Source organism: Spermophilus citellus (assembly GCF_964194105.1).
Source record: "Spermophilus citellus genome assembly, chromosome: 4".
In the NCBI taxonomy this organism is placed as follows: Eukaryota; Metazoa; Chordata; class Mammalia; order Rodentia; family Sciuridae; genus Spermophilus; species Spermophilus citellus.
This window is the reverse complement of record NC_138185.1, coordinates 98,903,650-98,927,678: the sequence shown is the minus strand read 5'-3', so window position 1 is coordinate 98,927,678 and position 24,029 is coordinate 98,903,650. Positions and strand designations below refer to the sequence as shown.

Below are 24,029 nucleotides of genomic sequence, written 5' to 3'. Positions count from 1 at the left end.
GGAATCTGAAACCAGACCTGCATTTGTGGTCAGCATTCCTGGTTTTCTGCTACATTGCCCTATAGACTGTGCTGAAAACCTGAAATACCTTGCTAATGACTGAGGATTCTCTGACAGTTTTTCTCCATTGACGCCTGATCTTTTCAACCTCATTGACTTGAACAGGAAGGCGTCTCAGGCAATTTTCAAGTTAAAATGTTATTCTTGTCCTGGATGTTGAATACAAAAAATGGTAATTTATGCACATAATCTTGTGGGTTTTCCTTAACTGACTTCTTAGATACTCATGGTTCTCTGTGCTGTCTTTCAGCCTCTATGTGGAAGTCAGGTTCTCAAGGCTGTCTTGTTCTTAGGCATCTTTTCCCCCCAGGTTTCTTTGCAGGCCCCACAAGGAGATATTAGGGCAGCTGTAGTTGCTGGCTGTGACACCTGATATGGGAACAAATACTCTTTCACAGGTGATAAAAGTCAGAAGCATTTCACTTTAGCTTTTACCTTTTGCTTTTTACTTGATCTTTTTTGTTTGTTTGTTTGTTTTAACTCATTGTTTCCTAAAATGTTCAGGAGCAAAATAATACAGAGGGCTGAACCAGGCTCAGTGGACAGCATTAGGTTAATAATGTGAAAATTTGTAGGAATTCACAGCTCAGGCTCTGTAGAGGGTCCATCTGAGCAGGAATCCCAACTCTGCCATTGTGTGAGCTACTGAAGTGCTAAGAGCTGGAGAAGCAGAAATGTGAGTGGCATAGAGATTGTTTCCTCCATCAGCTTGGTACTGACACAGGTCCTGATCAGCTATATAGGTTGCAATTCTTTCCCAAGCAGTGGATGCACAGGAGACTCCCTCTGGTGAGGGAGAGCAGTCCTGGAAGGGTACTGCAGTGCCCAGGAGTGAGGACCCTTCACTTTGTATGACCCAACTGACCAGGCTGCCATATTGCCATCTCCTAGCTCCATGGCACCTCTCTGTAGCACATTTAGGAGACTAACAGTCTAAGAGAAGAGTAATCACTGTGTGTCCTGAAGGCACAGGACAACAAACCATCAATTAAAAGAACATTCAGGGAGACTTAAGCACAGCACATTTTGGAAGACAGATTCTACAGAAATTTCACAGCCACTACATTTTCTTGGATATAATAATGTGAAATTCATCTCTGCAAGAAAGATGCACCTGATGTTGGCATGACTTACTAGAGAATGGTGGTTCCTAGTTGTAGAATTGTTATGCCAGATTCATGGGACCCTAATAGACCTCCAGGAGCCAAATCCGATACAATCACACAAGAGTCTTTATTGCAAGCTGAAACCTGCACTCACAACCGTTTCCGATGCAGCGGTCCCAGGGAGTGAGTCCGGGTCCTTTGTCAGCGAGATTTATAGGTTTTGGGGGGATACTCTATGCGTCACAACATCACACAGCAAATCATTCCATACTGCGGGAAAGTCCAACAGTAACTCTTAACATTGATTAGCACATTCACTGGCGGGAACAAGTTGGGTAGGAGTGATTGGTCAGTACAAGAGGGGGATTCCTTTGAACTGATTGGTTTAGGCCATGAGGGGTGTTTGTGCTAAACTACATGGTTTCCCAACATGTTATCAACCACCATAAAATACTTGGGGGTCATCTGGAATTCCAGTATTTTCCCTGTCTCATGCTGATTGGAGGTTGCTAGGGGGTTGCTATGGGTCCTCACCTAGCCTAACTGAGTCAGGGACACTTGGTGCCTCAGACCTCTCCTGTTATTTACAGACAAACAACTCAGCAGCGTGGGTATGTGCTTAGGAGTGCTCTGTGGGTTTTTCCAAGGACAAGGGTTATGCCCCCTTCCTTAGGACAGGCTTTGCTCTAAGGTAGAGGCTGGTTTCTCAAAAATGGAGTCACATTAGTTTTTCAGAATCTATACCTGTTGTCCTATAATGAATGTCAGTGGGGTTGAGATGACTGGCAGTGAACAGTGTTGAGAAGCAGGTTACCCCTGGTTTACCAGTGTGCAATTTGGAAGCAGAGAATTGTTCTGGCTTGGTCACTTGTGAGATCTGTGTTCTTGTACTTATCAGTGCCTCAGTTTCCTTATCTGACAATTGATAAAAGACACCTGAAGAATGTTTGAGAATTAACTAAAATGATACATGTGTAAAGGAAGTGGGTTTGTAACATTTCCAGACAGGCTGTGTTAGAAACTACATGACTTTCTTCTACTTAAGACCCACAGCAGCATCAGAGGGACACGCTATAACAAGGAGAGCCAGTTTTTCCATGTGGCTGGATTCAAACATAAAGTGTTGGGTTTAAACAAGTTTTTGTGGATTTCAAAATTGACTTTCTTTTCCCTCCATGCCTCTCCATGCTTCCTACAGCCTTACTGTTGTAGAAGCACTTAGGTATTCTTGAAGTTTGTCGCAATGTACAGCTCTTGTGAGCTTCTGTGAGACGTGGTGCTTTCCTCCACAGATTCCCGTGCTCCTGAACCTGAGCCAAGACCCTGAGGTCAGCCTGCCTGCGCCACCACTCATGTACGCCCTGGCCTTCGGTGCCTGCCTGGGAGGTAAGGAGTGCTGACTGCCCACGAGAGAGCATGCCCACACTGTTGTCATGCCCAAAGCAACCGTGAGTGAGTATCAGATAGAAAGTAAATTAAGGAGAGCCTCGAAGATTTCCTGAGGGGAAACACATCTTCTCCTTTGGAATGATTCCAGAGCTACACAGTTCCTCTGTGAAGCCTGTCACTTCTTACTCTCTGAGAACTGCCTCTGACATCCCACACCCATGGCCTGAGGAAGATTGTGACTGATGTCTGAAAGCTAATGTGCAACCATACTGTGCCACACGGGAAGTCTGGCTTATGAATCAGAAGCCCTCCTCAGTGGCACTTTTCTCTCTCTTTTTTCCTTCCCCTTCCCTTTTTTTCCCTTAAGCAGCAGGGGTGACAGCGGCCAATGAATGAGCCCTGAGAAATAGAGACTCCAACCTAATAGCAGGAAAAAAAGATGGAAGGTTTATTTTGGTGGGGGTGATAGGGTTGTAGTTTAGAGAAATTGCAGAGTAAACTAGAGTGTTGAATGAAACTGATTTGGAGACAAAACATGAAGTCTTTGGAAACATGTGTTTGCCTCCAAAGGAGCTGGATCCTTCTCACCTTTAGGAAGCTTAATCAACTTTGGGCAAACAGGAGAATTGTGGGAATCTTAGCTAAACACACCAGATATATTTAAAGTATTTTATTCTTACATCCAGGCATGGTTATACAATCCTGCCTTCTTTGTTGATTGATCTCTATTAAATCAATAACTTTCTTTTTAGGTTACCTCCTTATTTGTGAAGGGGGATTAATGCCATGTAGTAAAGTTTCTATAATTTCAAAAGACAGCTAATTCCTCTAATTCAGTGGTTCAGGACTGAACTTCTCACAAGAGTGCAAAACTATCTGATAAACTTGCTCACAACTAAGAAACAGCTCCAGGAACTTCATTCACAGCTACACCTAACACTGGCAACAGAAGCAGAATCCAAGGACATCTGGAGGTACATCCCCCATGTGGGATTTTGTTCATTCAGACTTACTGAGTATCTGCTGTAATAGCCTGAAATTGTTCTAGGCAATTAATTCTTCCCTGATCTTGAATGGGGAAAAGAGTCACCTTATAGCAGATTGCTACATCCTATCCTAGTAGATGCCTCAAGTCTTCAAGGGGTGCCCAAGAGAGACGGGAGGAAAAGTCAAAGAAGGTGCTCCAGATACGGAGGTTCTAGCAGGGTCTTAAAGGGTGAGAGGTCTCCTGCACTGGTTCTGATTTCCCTAAAACATGTAGGGTGCCTACAGAGGGGAGCCTAAGGGAGAGAGCTTAACATGAATCATATATAAGATGATAACCTCAAATAGGATCAGATACTTATGAGCTCACTTGTGAAGTAGGGATACAACAGTAGGGAAAAATATAGGTTATAAATCTTGGGATCTTTTTAACCTAGCAGCTCTTGTTACTGAAAGACACTTGCTTCCAGCATAGCAGATGATCCATTGTTCTGGCTATTAATGTTATACTTTGATGAGGGATCTCTCTCTCATAGTCTCAGGGTCTGGCATTTAAAAAATACTGTAGTAGCTGGGGGTGATGAATGCCTGCAATCCCAGTAACTCAAGAGGCTGAGATAGGAGTATTGAAAGTTTGAGGCCAGCCTCTGCAACTTAGCAAAACCCTGTCTCAAAATAAAAAATAAAAAGAACTCAGTTGCTCAGTTGTAGAACATACCTGGGTTATACCCCCACTACCAAAAAAAAAAAAAAAAATACTGTGATAAAGTCTACATAACATAGAATTGACCATTTTAGTCATTTTTAAATGTGCAGTTCAGTGGCATCAGATATGGTCACATTGTACCTAACTCACATTGTAATTCACATTGTGTATCTTCCTATTGTAATTCACAAAACCATCATCCATCGCTAGAGTGCATGCTTTTCATCATCCCCAACTGAAATTCCAAAACTATGAAACAGCAACTTGCCATTCTTTCAGTATTTGGCATTTTGAAGAACTCTTTTTTTTTTGGAGGGGGGCCAGGGGCGGGTAACCGGGATTGAATTCAGGGGTAGTTGACCACTGAGCCACATCCCCAGCCCTATTTTATTTAGAAACAGGGTCTCACGGAGTTGCTTAGCACCTCTTTTTTTTTTTTTTTTTGCTGAGGCTGCTTTGAACTTGCAATCTTCTTGCCTCAGCCCCCTGAGCTGCTGGGATTACAGGTGTGCACCACCACGCCCAGCTTGAAGAACACTTTAAATAGAGGTTTTCAGTTGACATTAGGATTATCAGTTACTATATAAATTAGGAGACATTCACTAGATAGTTTGAAAGAAAAACTTCTTTACTGGTCTGACCCCAATACTTTTTGGTTACTCTTTTTTTTTTTATTAAGTTAAGAGCAACTTAAAAAGTCTTTAAAAAAAACTTAATGCAAAGTTTCTGGAAAGCGGAGGCTGAGGCAATTTTGCACATTAAGTCTTGCTCGGTAGCTGCAATCCTAGGGCAGAAACACTGAGCAGAGGAAGTGACATGAACTCAAAGAACAAGGTAAAAGAAGAATGCTTCTGTGCGTGGCTATTGAGAGATTGGGGACAATTAAAGCAGCATGTGGCTGTATTCAAACCTGTTGCTTTCTTTGGGTCATGTATCTTGAAGGACAGGTGGCTCTTTAACTTGCCAAAGGGAATGCCAGTACATAGAGTTCATTTTCATGTTTTCTGTCAAGTGGAAAATTACTACTGGTATGGGAGCATGGCCTACTTAATCCAACTTGCACTGGCTGACACAAGAAGTTAGGCCGGAGACTCTTTGTATGAAACGTTCATCAAAAACAGGGCAGGGAATGGAATAATTCTCAAAATGGTTCTCATTCTCTCTCTAGATCCATTGATCACATGTCCGTGTAGGATAACCCAGAAATGCCAAGAAATATAGCAGCTGCTCATGCACACTTCATTCCCCATCTACTTCTATGTAAATGGAACTGGGGTAGAGGCTTGAGCTGGGTAGTGACACCTAGGATCACTTTATCCTTGCTACATGGAACCTATGTCATTTGTGGTGCCATGAAAACTCTGCTAGTATTTTACAAGATACAGGCAGTCCCTGACTTACAAGTGATCTGACTTAACAATTTTTTGACTTTGCAGTGGTGTGAAAGTGATATAAATTCAATAGAAACCATTCTACAAATTATGAGTTTTACTACTTTCCTGAGCTAGCACTCTGCAGCAAGACCCCCACCTCCCCCCGCACTCTCTCAGTGTTGGGCAGTGGCAGTGTGCTGTAGCTTCCAGTCAGCCACATGATCACAAGGGGAAACAACGGATCCTCTGCAGTGAGTGTGGTGTTGCTAAGCTAGGGTGTTTTCTAGGTGAGGGGTATTCAAAACATTTTTTACTTAAAACATTTTCAATTTATAATAGGTCTGTTGGGATGTAGCCCCATTGTAAGTTAGGAAGCATTTGTACTGCAACAACCACTGTACCACTGTACTGCATTTGAATAGTACACTTGCAATCTTAAGTGACTCCACAATTACTCCATGAGATGTCTGGAGATGGACGTGGTTCTGTCCTCATCTCCCACAGGTGAAGCTGGCTCCCTTACATTTCTCCTGCCCATTCTCCTGCCCATGACAGGAAGAATAGGCCGATGGTTCCTTCTCTGATAGGTAGCTGACATAGAGGTGGGTAAGAATGGCCATTTGTAATCAAGGAAGCTTGAGGGGGTATTTTGGGGGTAGAGGAGGCTTCTGATGATTTCCCTATTCCTGAGAACAAACTTGCTTCTTCCTTTGGACATTGTCATTTGGCAGAGATGCCTGGAGTCTTCTCCAGTCCGGTGTGGGACCAGCTCTGTGCATGTTGGTGGGTGGTGGAACATACAGACAAACAGAACAAATCCTGTCGGAGCCCTGCAGAAACACCTTTGGGCTTGCTCCTTCTCTGACGGCCCATCCCATGAGAGGGAGACAGAGACTTTCTCTATTGCTGTCATCATCTTGTTTTGCATGTTTCTTTCATTATATCAAAAAACTTCTTAATAGAACAGAAATGATCCGTGGTTTGCAAAAGTTACAGTGCTTAGAAGATTTGAGACTGTGAGCTATTCTGAATCCTTATCTAGCAATTCTTTCTGCTGTACCAGCAAATATAATGCACCACCGGGGGGCTGACCCAACTCCCTCCCCACCTCCTTCTCTGTAGCTCCCTAGGCCATGTCCAGTTTGGTTGTCTCATTTTACTGACTATAAGACAGAAGGAGAGGCTATTTAGAAGCCTTTTGAAATGTTTTTGCCTCCCTCATACAAACAGGTGGGTGCCCATTCTCTTCCACATCTTCCTGCTTCAGATGTGGCCATGAAACTATCTCATGATAAAAAGAGATGCTCAGAGAATTAAAGAGACCTGACTCTGACATGAGACATTGAATGGAGGCTCACCAGCCCTTCACCTCCAAGTTTCTCATTCCATGAGAGATTATGCTACTGTTAGTCAGGTTTCCTGTTTCCCATAATTGAAAATATCCTTAAAACAAACAGGGTTAATGAGACTTAATAAGATAATGTTTTACATCCCAAGTCAGGAGGCCAGCTGACTTCTTACAAAGGGATGGCTCAAAAGGCAAGGACCTAGTTTGGGGGGGGAGGTCAGGTTATGAGGACATTTCTGGTTTAGGGAGACTTTGAGGGGAGAGCAATCTCTATGGTGTCATCCACACCACATTCCCAGGAAACCCAATGTATAAAGCCTGCACAATCAACTACATGACATAATCCTCTACCATCCCTGCTCATTTCTGTGTCATCTACCTCCCCAAGGCAAAAGTAGGAACCCTGCCTCATTTCTTCATGGGGACATGGGTCCTCCTTCTTCTTTCTGTTTGCAGAAGGTCATTCCCTTGGGCTGATATGCTGTGGGTAGTTACAGAGCAGTGTCTCACAGTGCACCAGTCCTCCACAGAAAGAGTCTGTTCTTCAAATGTTTAGGCACAGATGTTAGCACTCAGCTACATTGGTTGTATCTGGGTCATGTAACCATTCCTGTTAATTGATTGCCACAGTTCAAGGGAAAGAAGAGGCCCATTGGCTTGACCATGCAGATTCACCCTTCCCCGAATCAATCATTGTGAGTGTGTGAAGGGAAGGGGGAGATCTAATGATCTGACTGGCTGGTCTTGGCTCTATCCCTTACCCAGGCCCTGTGCACTGGCTTATGTTCATGTGTGTACAGTGTGTCTCTCCTCACCTTGTGCACTGTCAAAAAAGACTTACCTGAGAAGGTATTTCATATGAAGGAGATGCCCTTTGGTGAACAGTGCCAAACTCCATTGTTTCACCTGGTTGTTTTCATCAATTCTTTCATTCACTGAGTTTCCTGGCAGGTGTCTGGGCCTGGAGCCCAAGGAAGGCAGTTTTTGTCTGAGATTTCATTCCATTGTCTCAGAGGACACACATTCTCACTTGTGGTTCTTAGCTCTACTTGCATTTTCCTCTAAAGGATACATATCTTGTGATTCCACTATGACTTGCCCATTCTCCTTAGTGTCTCTCTCTCTCTCTCTCTCTCTCTCTCTCTCTCTCTTTCTCTCTCTCTCTCTCTCTCTCTCTCTCTCTCTCTCTCTCTCTCTTTTCTATCACAGAGAGGATATAGTCTATCTGAGAGGGAATCATGGTATTTATAAGCAGAGAACTTATTTTCTGGTTGCAAGCGTGTGTCTAGATATTTATTTACAAAGCAATCACTTTGATCGTGCCTGTAAAGTAATCATCAAATCAAAGCCTCTGAAATTGTCCAAATATTACAGAACAAAAGAGCAGAAACCTACCACCAAGATAAATTGGAATTTTATTCTGTTTTAAAATTTTTGATTCCAGGTAATGGGACACTGATTGGAGCATCTGCAAATGTCGTCTGTGCAGGAATTGCAGAGCAACATGGATATGGATTCTCTTTCATGGAATTTTTCAGGTACTTTAAAAAACTCATTTAAAATTTCTGTTTAACTACCTAGTTTGAGACTTACTGGATTTTTTTAACACAATAATGCATTCTGCTACACACAGGGATAAGCATACATTTAGCAATTAGAGAGACTCTGGTATAGGTGCGGTTAGCTCAGAAAGAAAAAGGTATTAAAAATTTATTGCTGGAACTAGCTCTGTCACACAGAGGCTGTTATGAATAATTCAGCTTGAACCTGGAGTCAGGAAATGGTGGTGGGCTTGCTGGATATTTCATGTTTGGTATTCTCTTGAAAATTTCACTGGGGACTGTGCCTTGACTGTCCATTAAGATGGTGCATAACGAGAGCCTGACTTCCTCCCACCAGAGTGCACAGAAGGAAGTTCCTATTAGCAGGGATTATAATATCCCTGTTATCAGGGATTATATTGCAGACTGGGGCTTGGATCACCATGCGGAAGGTATTCTGGAAGCAGACATTCCACATGTGGGCATGTCTCAGGAAGAGCACACAGAGGCAAAGTCTAGAAGAGGGGAGCGGAGCTGGTCTCTGTGAAGGAGAACTTGCTCCAAAGTGTGCTTTTTTTCTACTCTTGGGGCTTAGTTCCCTGCACACCTGTGTTTACCTGGCACAACTGCACCTTGCAAGCTGGTGAGAGAACAGAATAGTCCTATAAAATGGTGCTATCAAAAATGAACTTCACTCCCTCGGAGTTGAGTCATATTTCCATGGAAGTTCTTCAACTACAAACTCAGTTGGGTATATGCACAGTAATGGGTTTCAGAACCAACCTTCAGCTTTGACTGAGTGGCAGAGTAACCCACAGCTTGTGGAGATAGCCATGCCTGCTCCAGGCACTTGTTCTTCCTCGGGGTGCTGATTGCCTGGGCTTGGGCTTGGGCAAGAACCCTGGCTGTGATATCCAAGCAAGGACTAAGAATAGTGATCTTGTCCATTTTTAGTTGTTATAACTAAATATAACAAAATAGCTATATCTGGCTATAGGTTTTTTTTAAGTTTATAGTTCTGGAGGCTGGGAAATCCAAGAGCATGATTCTGGCATCTGTTTGGCATCTGGTGAGGGCTTTCTTGTTGCATTATAACATGGTAGAAAGCTTCATGGGGTATGGCAGAGCAAGTGTGCCACGGACAACTTGCTTATATAATAAATCTACTCCCTCACTAACCAGTTAATTCAGATATTAATCCATGAATTATTTAATAAATTTATAAGGGTAGAGCCCTCAGGACCCAGTCACCTCTTAATGTTCCCACCTCTCGATAACATTAACGTGAATTTGGAAATTAAGTTTCCAACAGATGAAATTTTATTTTTAATATTTAGTTTTTAGGTGTAGTTGGATGCAATACCTTTATTTTATTTATTTATTTTATGTGATGCTGAGGATCGAACCTAGGGCCTCGTATGTGCTAGGGAAGCACTCCACTACTCAGCCACAACCCCAGCCCCATCCAACAGATGAAATTTGAGGGACACAGTCATACCACACAGCAACTGCTCTGTATGTAGAGAAAGCTTCCAATTTGGGGCAGATTTACTATATTGGCCACTTCCCTGGTTCATGAAAAACTAGCAATACTTGTCAATTTTTCTGAGATATTAATTTGAATGATACTCCTTGGATGTAGAAGGAGTTGCTGGGCTAGTGATCAAGCTATGGGGGATACTGAATGTGTGTTTCCCTGCAGGATTCTGGGCACATTGCTGACCCTGCTGTTTAGGGACAAGGTGCCAAATTTAATGATTGACCAACTTATTCCTGCTTAGACTCTCATCGGCCTCTGCTGAGAGTGAAAGGAATGATCCTGTCACTTAAGAATTTTCTCGTGAGGTCAGCATTCAGCAGGATGGCCCCCCTCACACTGCCATCTTCTCATCTTTGCTCCAGAGACAGTGAGGGTCTAGACTCAGAGCACAGCCAAGAAGGGGATTCAAGGATGAGTCAAGAAGGGAACTTGAAGACGGGCTGCAGGGGAGATACAGACTTGTTCTGACAAACCAGCAGTCTCTCATTTGGGCCCGGGTCCTAGTTTCTGCAGAGCTGAAGGGCTTTCACTCAAGTGTGCCTAGCCTCTTTGGTTAGTTAAGCATGTGCTACACTGGCCCCTCTATTTCCTCTCTACTTTCAGAGTGCAGTGAAACCTCAGGGCTATTGTGTGCTAGTGATTGATCTCACAGGGAGGCCTGGTATGATTAATCTTATGAAACAGAAAAAGAGAGTTTTTAGGACAATTATATACCCACTCTGATCTTCCCCTAGCATCACTTTGGAATATTCACTAGGACATCTGACTAAGGAAAAAGGTTGGTTTCACACCACTCAGGACATGTGAAGTGTATGGAGATGGTACATGTGTACAATGAATTCTTCTTTTACATATTTTTCACATAAAAAATTGATGAGCTATGTGCATAGTACATGAGTATACATGTGTATATTATATTGAAATGCCATGATGACTTTTAGGAACTTGGTGGTCTCAGAAAGCTTGGGCAGGGCTGCTAGTTGTCTCCTCATAAGCTCATTAGCTCCTGGAATTATAAATTATGTCTATTTTTTTTGGGGAAAAATGCCCTTTGGTTAGTAGTCAAGGGCCATGATTTATTTTGGTCTGATTATAGTTGTTCTTCTAGCTGCTATCCTTCTTGGTAGGTCCCTGCTATGGGAAAACCAGAGCAGTTTTCCCAAGGTGTGGTCATCTAGTTGTTGTAGGGCCCTTGTTTGCATGAAGTACTGAATTTGCAATTGCATATTCACTAACTTGACTTTTATTTACCACATTTAAAATTTTATTTTTATAAAAGGTAGCTTCTTTATGATTCACAGTTCAAAATGTTGACTTCCTGCTTCATTTTAAAAATTATTACTTTTCTGATTGTGTGAATATGTTTTTAATGAAAAATATGTAAAAGAATAAAATATAAACATAACCTATAATTTTTCTACCCAGAAATAGCCACTGATTATAATTTCTTGGGTTTTCTTACATTTTCCCTGTCTACTATATGATACATGTGTTTTTTTAAGTTCTAAAATCACATGACATTCTACCTTTTATTCTTCATAATAAATTGTGAGTATTTAACAGGCCATTAATCATTCTTCCAAAATAGGATATATTTATGCATACCACATGTGGATATATCCCTGTTTATTTCTCCTTTGTTGGGCATTGAGATTGGTTCTTGTTCTTAACATTGATGGGATAATAAATTTTGCTTTATTTCTGATCATTTAAAATAAATTCCTGATATCCAGTTGCTGGCTAAGTGAATCATGTTTTTAAATATTGACAAACTGGCATCTGGAATGTTGCTATTGCTATTTACAGCACCTCCCTACTGAGACACATTCCTGCCATATTCAACACTCATTGCCCATGTGGCAGACTACAGCAGATTCACATTCTGTTATTATTAATTCTACTGAGGTTAAACTCGTTCTATAAAGGTATAGTATATCTGCATGTCTCATTTTATAAACTTTCTATTCATATTATTTGCTTATGTCTTTCTCTTGGGAGAATTGAATTTCTCCTGTTCTTTTTTTAAAGTTGTCTTTGCATATCAAGGAATCAGTTCTGACTTGTTTTGTGACTATTTTTTAAGTTCATTTTGGTCTTTTAAATTTTACAAGGGGTTTTTAATGATTGACCTACTTATTTCTGTTTAGATTCTCATCTGCCTCTGCTGAGAATGAAAGGAATGATCTTCTCACTTCAGAATTTTCTATAGTCAAACAGATAAACTTTATTGTTTTATCTAGACATATTATGGTGTTACTAAAAGTTTTTAATGAAACTTGTTCTTTCAAGATAATCATAGATTGATGTGCAGTTGTAAGAAATAATGCATAGGAATCCCATGTATCCTTTACCCCGTTACTTCCAACTGTAGAATCTTGAAATACTGGAGTCTAACACCACAACCAGGGAATTGAAGCTGATAAGGTCAGAGTGCAGAAGATCCCTTCCCACAAGGACTGTTCTTTTATGAATCACTTTCACTTCCCTCCCACCTCCACCCTCCACCACTGGACTGTTTTCCATTTCTAAAATTTTGTCATTACAAGAATGTTATATAAGCAGCATTATACAATATGTGGCCTCTTGGATTGGCTCTATGTCACTCAGCATAATTGCCTAGCAGTTATGTATATATGTACATATTTACATAATCCATATATATATATATATATATATATATATATATATCATATATAAGTATTTTTTTTCCTTTTATTGCCTTCTATGGTAAGGATATCCACAGTTTGTCCAATAACTGGCCTTTTGGAGAACATCTGAGTTGTTTCCAGATTGGGACAATTATGAATAAAGCTGCTATTGCCTTTTATCACAGCCTCTGGATGGTTTATTCATTCACTCAACAGGTTCTTATACAAAGCAAAAATTTTGAATCTTGTTGAGGCCCAGTATATAATATTTTCCTTTTAATTTTCCGTTTTGAACATCAAAAGCATGATACCATGAGAACTCTTTGCCTAGCCGTAGATACTAAAGATTTTCTTCTAGCTTTTTAAAGTTTTAGTTTAGTTTCACATTTTATATTTAAATACATACTCCTTCCTTCCTTCCTTCCTTCCTTCCTTCCTTCCTTCCTTTCTCTCTTTCTTTCTTTTTTCCTTCTAATTATATATATATATATATATATATATATATATATATATATATATGAGAGCAGAATGCATTTTGATTCATTGTACATAATTGCAACACAACTTTATTTCTCTGGTTATACACAATGTAGCACTGCACTATATGTGTAATTATACATATACCAAGGATAATGATATCCATTTCATTTTACCATCTTTCCTGCTCCCATACCCCTGCCCTCTCCTCCATCACCTTTGCCCAATCACAGTTCCTCCACTTTCCCCATACTCCCTCTCCCCATTATGGATCAGAATCCACTTATAAGAGAGAACATTTGGCTTGGGTTTTTTGGGGATTGGCTTACTTAGCTTAGCATGACTTTCTCCAGCTGCATCCATTTATCTGCAAATGCCATGATTTTATTCTCTTTTAATGCTGAGTAATTTTCCATTGTGTGTATATACCACAGTTTCTTTATCATTCATCTATTGAAGGGCATTAAGGTTGGTTCCAAATTTTAGTTCAATAGCTGCTATAAACATCGATGTAGCTACATTACTATAGTATGCTGATTTTAAGTCCTTTGGGTATAGATCAAGGAGTGGGATAGGTTGGTCAAATGGCGGTTCCATTCCAAGTTTTCTAAGGACTCTCTATACTGCTTTCCAGAGTGGTTGCACCAATTTGCAGTCCCACCAGTAATGTATGAATGTGCCTTTCCCCCACATCCTTGTCAACACTTATTGTTTCTGTATTCTTGATGATTGCCATTCTGACTGGTGTGAGATGAAATCTTAGAGTAGTTTTGATTTGCATTTCTCTAATTACTAGAGATGTTGAAAATTTTTTCATATATTTGTTGATTAATTGTATATCCTTCTGAGAAGTATCTGTTCAGCTCCTTAGCCCATATTTTGATTGGATTGTTTGTTTTTATGGTGTTGAGTTTTTTGAGTTCTTTATATATTCTGGAATTTAGTGCTCTGACGTGCATGGGGAGAAAATTTGTTCCCAAAGTGTAGGCTTTCTCTTCACCTCATTGATTGTTTCTTTTGCTGAGAAGAAGCTGTTTGGTTTGAATACATCCCATTATTGGTTCTTGATTTTATTTCTTGCACTTTAGGAGTTTTGTTAAGGAAGTTGAGACTTAATTTGATGTGATGAAGATTTGAGCCCACTTTTTCCTCAATTAGGTGCAGGGTCTCTTGTCTAATTCCTAGGTTCTTGATCCACTTTGAGTTGAGTTTTGTGCATGGTGAGAGATAGGAGTTTAGTTTCATTTTGCTGCATATGGATTTCCAGTTTTCCCAGCACCATTTGTTGAAGAGACTATCTTTTCTCCATTGTATGTTTTTGGCGCCTTTGTCTAGTATGATATAACTGTATTTATGTGAGTTTGTCTCTGTGTCTTCTATTCTGTAGCATGGGTCTACAAGTCTATATTGGTGCCAATATCATGCTGTTTTCATTATTATAGCTTTGTAGTAGTACAGTTTAAGGTCTGGTATTGTGATGCCTCCTGCTTCATTCTTCTTGCTAAGGTATTGCTTTAGCTATTCTGGGACTCTTATTTTTCCAGATGAATTTCATGACTGCTTTTTCTATTTCTATAAGGAATTGCATTGGGATTTTAATTGGAATCACATTGAATCTGTATAGTGCTTTGGGTAGTTTGGCCATTTGACAACACTAATTCTGCCTATCTAGGAGCATGGGAGATCTTTCCATCTTCTAAGGTCTTGGTCAATTTCTTTCTTTATTGTTCTGTGGTTTTCATTATAGAGTCTTTCACTTCTTTTATTAAGTTGATTCCCAAGTATTTTATTTTTTTGAGGCTATTGTCAATGGGGTAGTTTTCCTACTTTCTGTTTCAGAGGATTTATCACTGATGTATAGAAATGCATTTGATTTATGGGTATTGATTTTACATCCTGCTCCTTTTCTGAATTCATTTATTGCTTCTAATTTTTCTCTATTTACAATAATGTTGGCCTTGGGTTTAGCATAGATAGATTGTACAATGTTGATGTGTGTTTCTACTATCCTTAGTTTTTCTAGTGTTTTTAATATGAAAGGATGCTATATCAAATGCTTTCTCTGCATCAATTGATATAATCATATGATTCTTATCATATAATGTGATGAATTATATTTATTGATTTCCATATCTTTTTAGAGAGAGAGAGAGAGAGAGAGAGAGAGAATTTTTTAATATTTACTTTTTAGTTTTTGGTGGACACAACATCTTTATTTTATTTTTATGTGGTGCTGAGGATCAAAACCAGCACCCCGTGCATGCCAGGCAAGCACTCTAGCACTGGAGCCACATCCCCAGCCCAAGTTGGTAGGCTTTTGATAGCGTCTTCTATTTCCTTGCTTAAAATTGATCTGTTTAAATTGTAAATGTACTTTTGATTCAGTTTGGATTGATCATATGCCTCTAGAAATTTGTTGGTGTTTTTGAGGTTTTCTATTTTACTGGAGTGTAAATTTTCAAAATAGTCTTTAGTATTTCAGTAGTGTCTGTCCTGATAGTTCCTTTTTCATCACAAATTTTACTAATTTGAGTTCTTTCCCTCTTTCTTTTCATTAGGGTGGTTAAGGTTTTGTCAATTTTATTCCTTTTTTTCATAAAACTAGCTTTTTGTTTTGTCAATTTTAAAAAATTGTTTCTTTTGTTTCAATTGTATTGATTTCTGCCCTGATTTTAATTATCTCTTGTCTTCTACTTCTTTTGGTGTTGGTTTGTTCTTTTTCTAGAGCTTTGAGATGTAATGTCAGGTCATTTACTTGTTGACTTTTTCTTCTTTTAATGAATAAGCTTAATGCAATGAATTTTTCTCTTAGCACTGCCTTCATATAGTCCCAGAGATTTTGATAAGTTGTTTTGGAGTTCTCATTTACCTCTAGTAATTTTTTTTATCTCCTCCTTGATTCTTCTGTTACCCATCATTCAAAAGCATATTATTTAGTCTCCAGCTGTTGGAGTATCTTCTATTTTTATTTTATCACTGATTTGTAATTTCCATTATGGTCAGATACAATGTAGGGTAGTGTGTCTATTTTTTTTTTGTATTTGCTAAGACTTGCTTTGTGGCATAAAATATGGTCTGTTTTGGATTCATGTGCTGCTGAGAAGAAAATGTATTCACAGTTGACGGATGGAATATTCTGTATATGTTTGTTAAGTCTAAATTATTGATTGTTTTATTGAATTCTATAGTTTCTTTGTTTAGTTTTTTTTGGAAGATCTATCCAATAGTGAGAGAGGTATATTAACATCACCTAGTATGACTGCATTGTGTTCTATTTCATTATTGTGGTTGAGAAGGGTTTGTTGGATATACATGGATGCCCCATTGTTTGGGGCATAGATAATTATGATTGTTATGTCTTGTTGATGTATGAATCCCTTAAGCAGTATGAAATGTTCATCTCTATCCCTTCTCACTAGCTTTGGTTTGAAGTCCACTTTATCTGATGTGAGTCCACTTTATCTGCTTGTTTACACGGTCCATGTGAGTGGTATGTTTTTTCCCACCTTTTCACATTTAGTCTTCGGATATGTTTTCCTATGAGAAGAGTCTCTTACAGGTAGCATATTGTTGAGTCTTTTTTTTATATCCAATCTGTCAGTCTATCTTTTAATTGATGAGTTTAGGCTGTTTACATTCAGGGTTATTATTGAAATATGATTTTTATTCCCAGACATTTGGTTTATTTTTGGTTTTTAACTTAACTTGGTTTCTCCTTTGATTGGCCTTTCCTTTAGTGTAGTTCCTCCCTTTGCTGATTTTCATTGTTGTTTTTCATCTCCCCTTCCTGGAATATTTCACTGAGGAGGCTCTGTAGTGCAGAATTTCTTGCTGTAAATTCTTTAAACTTTTATTTAACATGAAAGTTTTTATTTCATCATCAAATCTAAAGCTTAGTTTTGCTGGCTATAAGATTCTTGATTGGCATCCATTTTCTTTCAGAGCTTGGTATATGTTGTTCCAGGTCTGGGTTGAAAAATCTGCTGAGATCCAAATTGGTTTCCCCTGTATGTGATCTGATTCCTCTCTCTTGTCTTTAAGACTCTATCCTTATTCTGTATGTGAGGCATTTTCATTATAATGTGCCTTGGCGTAGATCTGTTGTAATTTCGTACATTTGGTTTCCTGTAAGTCTCTTGTATTTGATTTTTCTATTTATTCTTTATGTTGGGAAATTTTCTGATATTGTTTCATTGAAGAGGTTGTGAATTCCTTTGGTTTGAATTTCTGTGCCCTCCTCTATCCCAATAAATCTTAGAATTGGTCTTTTGTGGTTATCCCATAATTATCTCATAATTCTTGGATGTTCTGTTCATGGTTTCTTACTATCTTCACTGTGTGGTCAAATTTATTTTCAAAATTTTGTATTTTGTCTTCATTATCTGATGTTCTGTCTTCCAAGAGATCTAGTTTGTTGGTGATGCTTTTTCTTGATTTTTTTATTTGGTTTTTTGTTTCCTTCATTTCAAGGATTCCTGATTTTCTTTTTTCAGAACCTCTCTTTCTTGAAGTAATCTTTTGCTACTTGTATTTGCTCCCTTATCTCTATTTGGTGTGATCAATGGTTGTCTGTATTTGCTCCCTTATCTCTTTGTTGGAGTGATCAATTTTTGCCTATATTTGCTCTTATGTTATTCTTTAATTCACAGATCATTTTAATTATGTACATTCAGAACTCCTTCTCTGACATTTCATCAACTGCATTGTCAATGGATTCTATTATTGTAGTATCTTGGTTTTGAGGGGCACTTTATTTCTTTTTTTTTCCCATGTTGTCTATGTGTTTTCCTTTCTTGAAGTGCAGATTTGAGGTATTACAGTTTCTACTGTATAATCTTATAGTGTCCTTACAAGTTACCTAAGCCTCATCTTGATGCTTCCAGTCCCTGGCCAGTGCCTAGATGGATGCTACTGCAACTAAAAGTGGTGGTGGCAATAGCAGAGGTAACTCAAGATAGCAGTGGGGGTGTCCCAAGATATATGCAACCACTTTCAGAGATGGGGCTGAAGGGTGGGCCTTATAATCACGTTGGGCTGCCTGTTTGGAGATAACAATAACAATTAACTCACATATCTGCTTATAATTGTATTATATTACTGTGTATATCATATTTTACATACTGTGCTTCTCTGTTCTATATATTTTTTATTTTCTAAAATTTCTTTTTGTAATTAGGAAGGTTCATGTTTTGTTCTGATAATTGCCTTTGTTTTCATGCTTGATCAAATGACTGTAGTCCTCTTTTCTAACTTAATCTTTTACACCTGGTTATTTCTGACTCTAAGGATATGGTTTGACTTCTGCTTATTGCTACATGACCATTGATAAGTTTATTTTACTTTTCTCTTATCTCTACCTACTTGTGGGCTGTATTATTTCTGCTTTCCAAACACATAACATCTATGTTCTTCTTCTTCTTCTTTTTTTTTTTTTTTTTTTTTTTTTTTTTTTTTGGTACGGGGGGTTAATCTCAGAGGTGCTTTACCACTGTGCTACATCCCCAACCCTTTAAATTTTTTTTTTTTTAAATTTTGAGACAATATCTCACTGAGTTGCTTAGAGCCTCACTAAGTTGCTGAGGATGGCCATGAACTTTCAATTCTCCTATCTCAACCTTCTGAGTTGTCAGGATTACAGGTGTGTGCCACTGCCCCTGGTATAACATCTGTTTGTTATTCTTCTGTTATTGCTTCCTTATTTTGGTCTTAGATCTAGAATTAAGTCTATTGGATGCTCACCATTGGTCTTTTTGTTGAAGTATCCCTAGGTTTTTGACAGGTAAAGTTGATCTTTAAGAAAAGTTCCCAAGTACCTGAGATTTTGCAGGTTTCAGTGTTTCATTGGCCTTACATGTAACACAGAGATTGGCTTCATATCTAATAAATCCTTGGCTCATACATACTTGCTTTGAATTTTGTGAAAATGTTGCTGCGTAGTGGCCTCATTTGGGCATGCTTGAGGGAACCCTCTTGGGAACCTAATTCTCTTACTTTTGTAAGTTGTTTGATCATTTTGCTGCAGGCCTGGAGGATTTTGAAATTTATCTTTTAAGTTTAATAGTTTTACTAAAATATCCTCAGGTATCCCACAGGCCTTCTAATGTGGAGAATTATGTCTTCTTTTCATGCCAGAAAGGTTTGCTGGATCATAGGCTTAAGTAGTTGTCATGTTTTATGTTCTTTTTTTTATTGGTTGTTCAAAACATTACAAAGCTCATGACATATCATCTTTCATACATTGGACTCAAGTGGGTTATGAACTCCCATTTTTACCCCAAATACAAATTGCAGAATCACATTGGTTACACATTCACATTTTTACATAATGGCATATTAGTGACTGTTGTATTCTGCTACCTTTCCTATCCCCTATTATCCCCCCTCCCCTACCCTCCCATCTTCCCTCTCTACCTCATCTGCTGTTGTTCAGTTCTCTCCCTTGTTCCCTCCTCTTTCCCCTCACAACCTCTTATATGTAATTTTGTGTAACATTGAGGGTTTCCTACCATTTCCATACGATTTCCCTTCTCTCTCCCTTTCTCTCCCCCCACTCGTCTCTGTTTAATGTTAATCTTTTCCTCGTGCTCTTCCTCCCTGTTCTGTTCTTAGTTGCTCTCTTTATATAAAAGAAGACATTTGGCATTTATTTTTTAAGGATTGGCTAGCTTCGCTTAGCATAATCTGCTCTAATGCCATCCATTTCCCGGCAAATACCATGATTTTGTCATTTTTTAGTGCTGCGTAATACTCCATTGTGTATAAATGCCACTTTTTTTTTATCCAGTCATCTATTGAAGGGCATCTAGGTTGGTTCCACAGTCTAGCTATTGTGAATTGTGCTGCTATGATCATTGATGTGGCAGTATCCCTATAGTACGCTCTTTTAAGATCCTCAGGGAATAGTCTGAGAAGGGCAATGATAGCTGGGTCAAATGGTAGATCCATTCCCAGCTTTCCCAGGAATCTCCAAACTAATTTCCAAATTGGCACACAAATTTGCAGTCCTACCAGCAATGTACAAGTGTACCCTTTTCCCCACATCCTTGCCAACACTTGTTGTTGTTTGACTTCATAGTGGCTGCCAATCTTACTGGAGTAAGATGGTATCTTAGTGTGATTTTGATTTGCATTTCTCTGACTGCTAGAGATGGTGAGCATTTTTTCGTGTACTTGTTGATTGATTGTATATCCTCCTCTGAGAAGTGTCTGTTCAGGTCCTTGGCCCATTTGTTGATTGGGTTATTTGTTATCTTATTGTTTAATTTTTTGAGTTCTTTATATATTCTGGATATTAGGGCTCTATCTGAAGTGTGAGGGGTAAAAATTTGTTCCCAGGATGTAGGCTCTCTATTTACTTCTCTTATTGTTTCTCTTGCTGAGAAAAAACTTTTTAGTTTAAGTAAGTCCCATTTGTTTATTCTTGTTATTAACTCTTGGGCTATGGGCGTCCTATTAAGGAATTTGGAGCCCGACCCCACAATATGTAGATCGGAGCCAACTTTTTCTTCTATCAGGCGCAGTGTCTCTGATTTGATATCTAGCTCCTTGATCCATTTTGAGTTAACTTTTGTGCATGGCAAGAGAAAGGGGTTCAGCTTCATTTTGTTGCATATGGATTTCCAATTTTCCCAGCACCATTTGTTGAAGATGCTATCCTTCCTCCATTGCATGCTTTTAGCCTCTTTATCAAATATAAGAAAGTTGTAATTTTGTGGATTGGTCTCTGTGTCCTCTATTCTGTCCCATTGGTCCACCTGCCTGTTTTGGTACCAGTACCATGCTGTTTTTGTTACTATTGCTCTGTAATATAGTTTGAAATCTGGTATCGCTATACTGCCTGATTCACACTTCCTGCTTAGAATTGCTTTTGCTATTCTGGGTCTTTTGTTTTTCCATATGAATTTCATGATTGCTTTATCTATTTCTTCAAGAAATGCCGTTGGGATTTTGCTTGGCATCACATTAAACCTGTAGAGAACTTCAGGTAATATCGCCATTTTGATGATGTTAGTTCTGCCTATCCATGAACAGGGTACCTTTTTCCATCTTATAAGATCTTCTTCTGTCTCTCTCTTTAGGGTTCTGTAGTTTTCATTGAATAAATCTTTCACTTCTTTTGTTAGGTTGATTCCCAAGTATCTTATTTTCTTTGAGGATATTGTGAATGGAGTGTTTTTCCTCATTTCCATTTCAGGAGTTTTGTTGCTGATATACAGGAATGCCTTTGATTTATGCATGTTGATTTTATATCCTGCCACTTTGCTGAATTCATTTATTAACTCTACCAGTTTCTTTGTAGACCCTTTTGGGTCTGTTAAATTTATTATCATGTCATCCACAAATAGTGATAATTTAAGTTCTTCTTTTCCTATTTTTATGCCTTTAATTTCTTTTGTCTGTATAATTGCTCTGGCTAGTATTTTAAGAACTAAATTGAATAGAAGTGGTGATAGAGGGCATCCCTGTCTTGTTCCAGATTTTTGTGGGAATGCCTTCAGTTTTTCTCCATTTAGGATGATGCTAGCCTGAGGTTTAGCATATATAGCTTTTACAATGTTGAGGTAAGTTCCTGTTATCCCTAGTTTTTCTAGTGTTTTGAACATAAAGGGATGCTGTACTTTGTCGAATGCTTTTTCTGCATCTATCGAGATGATCATATGGTTCTTATCTTTAAGTCTATTGATGTGGTGAATAGCATTTATTGATTTCCGTATATTGAACCAGCCTTGCATCCCAGGGATGAATCCTAGTTGATCATGGTGCACAATTTTTTTGATATGCTTTTGTATTTGATTTGCCAGGATTTTATTGAGAATTTTTGCATCTAGATTCATTAGAGATATTGGTCTGTAGTTTTCTTTCTTTGAAGTGTCTTTGTCTGGTTTCGGGAGCAGAGTGATGTTGGCCTCATAGAATGAATTTGGAAGAGCTCCTTCTTTTTCTATTTCTTGAAATAGCTTGAAAAGTATTGGTATTAATTCTTCTTTGAAGGTTTTGTAAAACTCCGCTGTATACCCATCCGGTCCAGGGCTTTTCTTGGTTGGTAGTCTTTTGATGGCTTCTTCTATTTCTTCCTTTGTTATTGGTCTGTTTAAATTGTGTGTGTCTTCCTCAATCTGGGCAGATCATATGACTTAAGAAATTTATCGATATCCTCACTATCTTCTATTTTATCGGAATATAGGGTTTCAAAATACTTTCTAATTATCATCTGTATTTCTGTAGTGTCTGTTGTGATATTGCCTTTTTCATCCTGTATGTTAGTAATTTGAGTTCTCTCTCTTCTTCTCTTCATTAGCATGGCTAAGGGCCTGTCTATCTTATTTATTTTTTTAAAGAACCAACTTTTAGTTTTATCAATTTTTTCAGTGTTTTTTTTTGTTTCAATTTCATTGATTTCTGCTCTGATTTTAATTATTTTTTGTCTTCTACTACATTTGCTGTTGTTTTGCTCTTCCTTTTCTAGGGTTTTGAGGTGTAGTGTGAGTTCATTTATTTGTTGGTTTTTTCTTTTTTTGAGGAAAGAACTCCAGGAAATGAATTTCCCTCTTAAAACTGCTTTCATTGTGTCTCATAAATTCCAGTATGTTGTGTCTGTATTGTCATTTATCTCTAAGAATTTTTTGATTTCCTCCTTTATGTCTTCTGTAACCCATTGATCATTCAGTAACATATTGTTCATTTTCCAGGTGATGCAGGATTTTTCCTTCCTTCTTTTATCATTGATTTCCAGTTTCATTCCATTATGATCATATATGGTGCATGGTATTATCTCCACACCTTTATATTTACTAAGAGTTGCCCTATGGCATAATATATGGTCTATCTTTGAGTAGGATCCATGTGCTGCTGAGAAGAACGTGTATCCACTTGATGATGGTTGATATATTCTATATATGTTGGTTAAGTCTAGGTTATTGATTTTGTTATTGAGTTCTATAGTTTCTTTATTCAGCTTTTGTCTAGAGGATCTGTCTAATGGTGAGAGCGGTGTGTTGAAGTCACCCATAATTATTGTGTTGTGGTTTATTAGACTCTTGAACTTGAGGAGAGTTTGTTTTATGAACGTTGCATTACCATTATTTGGTGCATACAAATTGATAATTGTTATGTCTTGTTGGTGGATGGTTCCTTTTAACAGTATATAGTGTCCTTCTTTATCCCTTTTGATTAACTTAGGTGTGAAGTTGATTTTATTCGATATGAGTATGGCCACTCCTGCTTGCTTCCGAGGGCCATGTGAGTGGTATGATTTTTCCCAACCTTTCACCTTCAGCCTGTGTATGTCTTTTCCTATCATATGAGTCTCCTGAAGGCAGCATATTGTTGGATTTGTTTTTTTAATCCAGGTTACTAGCCTATATCTCTTGATTGGTGAATTTAGGCCATTAACATTTAAGGTTACAATTGAAATATGGTTTGTACTTCCAGTCATGTTTATTTGTTTATTTATTTTAGTTTGGCTAGTTTTTCCTCTTTGGTTATTTTTCTCCCCCCCTTTACTGAGATACCTCCCACTGTTAGTTTTGGGCGCTATTTTTCAATTCCTCCTCTTGTAGTATTTTGCTCAAAATGCTTTGTAGTGCTGGTTTTCTGGCTGCGAATTCTATTAGCTTTTGTTTATCATGAAATATTTTAATTTCACTGTCAAATCTGAAGCTTAATTTTGCTGGATACAGTATTCTTGGATGGAATTCATTATTTTTCAGCGTTTGAAATACATTGTTCCAGGATCTTCTCGCTTTCAAAGTCTGTGATTAAAAAATCAGTCGTTAACCTAATTGGTTTACCCCTGAATGTAATCTGCCTCCTTTCTCTCGTAGCTTTTAATATTCTCTCCTTGGTCTGTATGTTGGC

At 38.5% G+C, this 24,029-nt stretch overlaps 1 protein-coding gene across 1 annotated transcript in view; it reads left to right on the top strand.

The window, feature by feature from the left end:
* Positions 1 to 24,029, top strand: part of OCA2 (OCA2 melanosomal transmembrane protein) — a gene marked incomplete at its 3' end in the record, with an annotated part of 367,555 nt that overhangs the window by 265,943 nt on the left and 77,583 nt on the right. The window contains exons 22-23 of the mRNA XM_081289957.1: positions 2,459 to 2,552; positions 8,411 to 8,504. Coding sequence (XP_081146083.1) covers positions 2,459 to 2,552; positions 8,411 to 8,504 — 188 coding nt within the window. The remainder of the gene's footprint in view (positions 1 to 2,458; positions 2,553 to 8,410; positions 8,505 to 24,029) is intronic.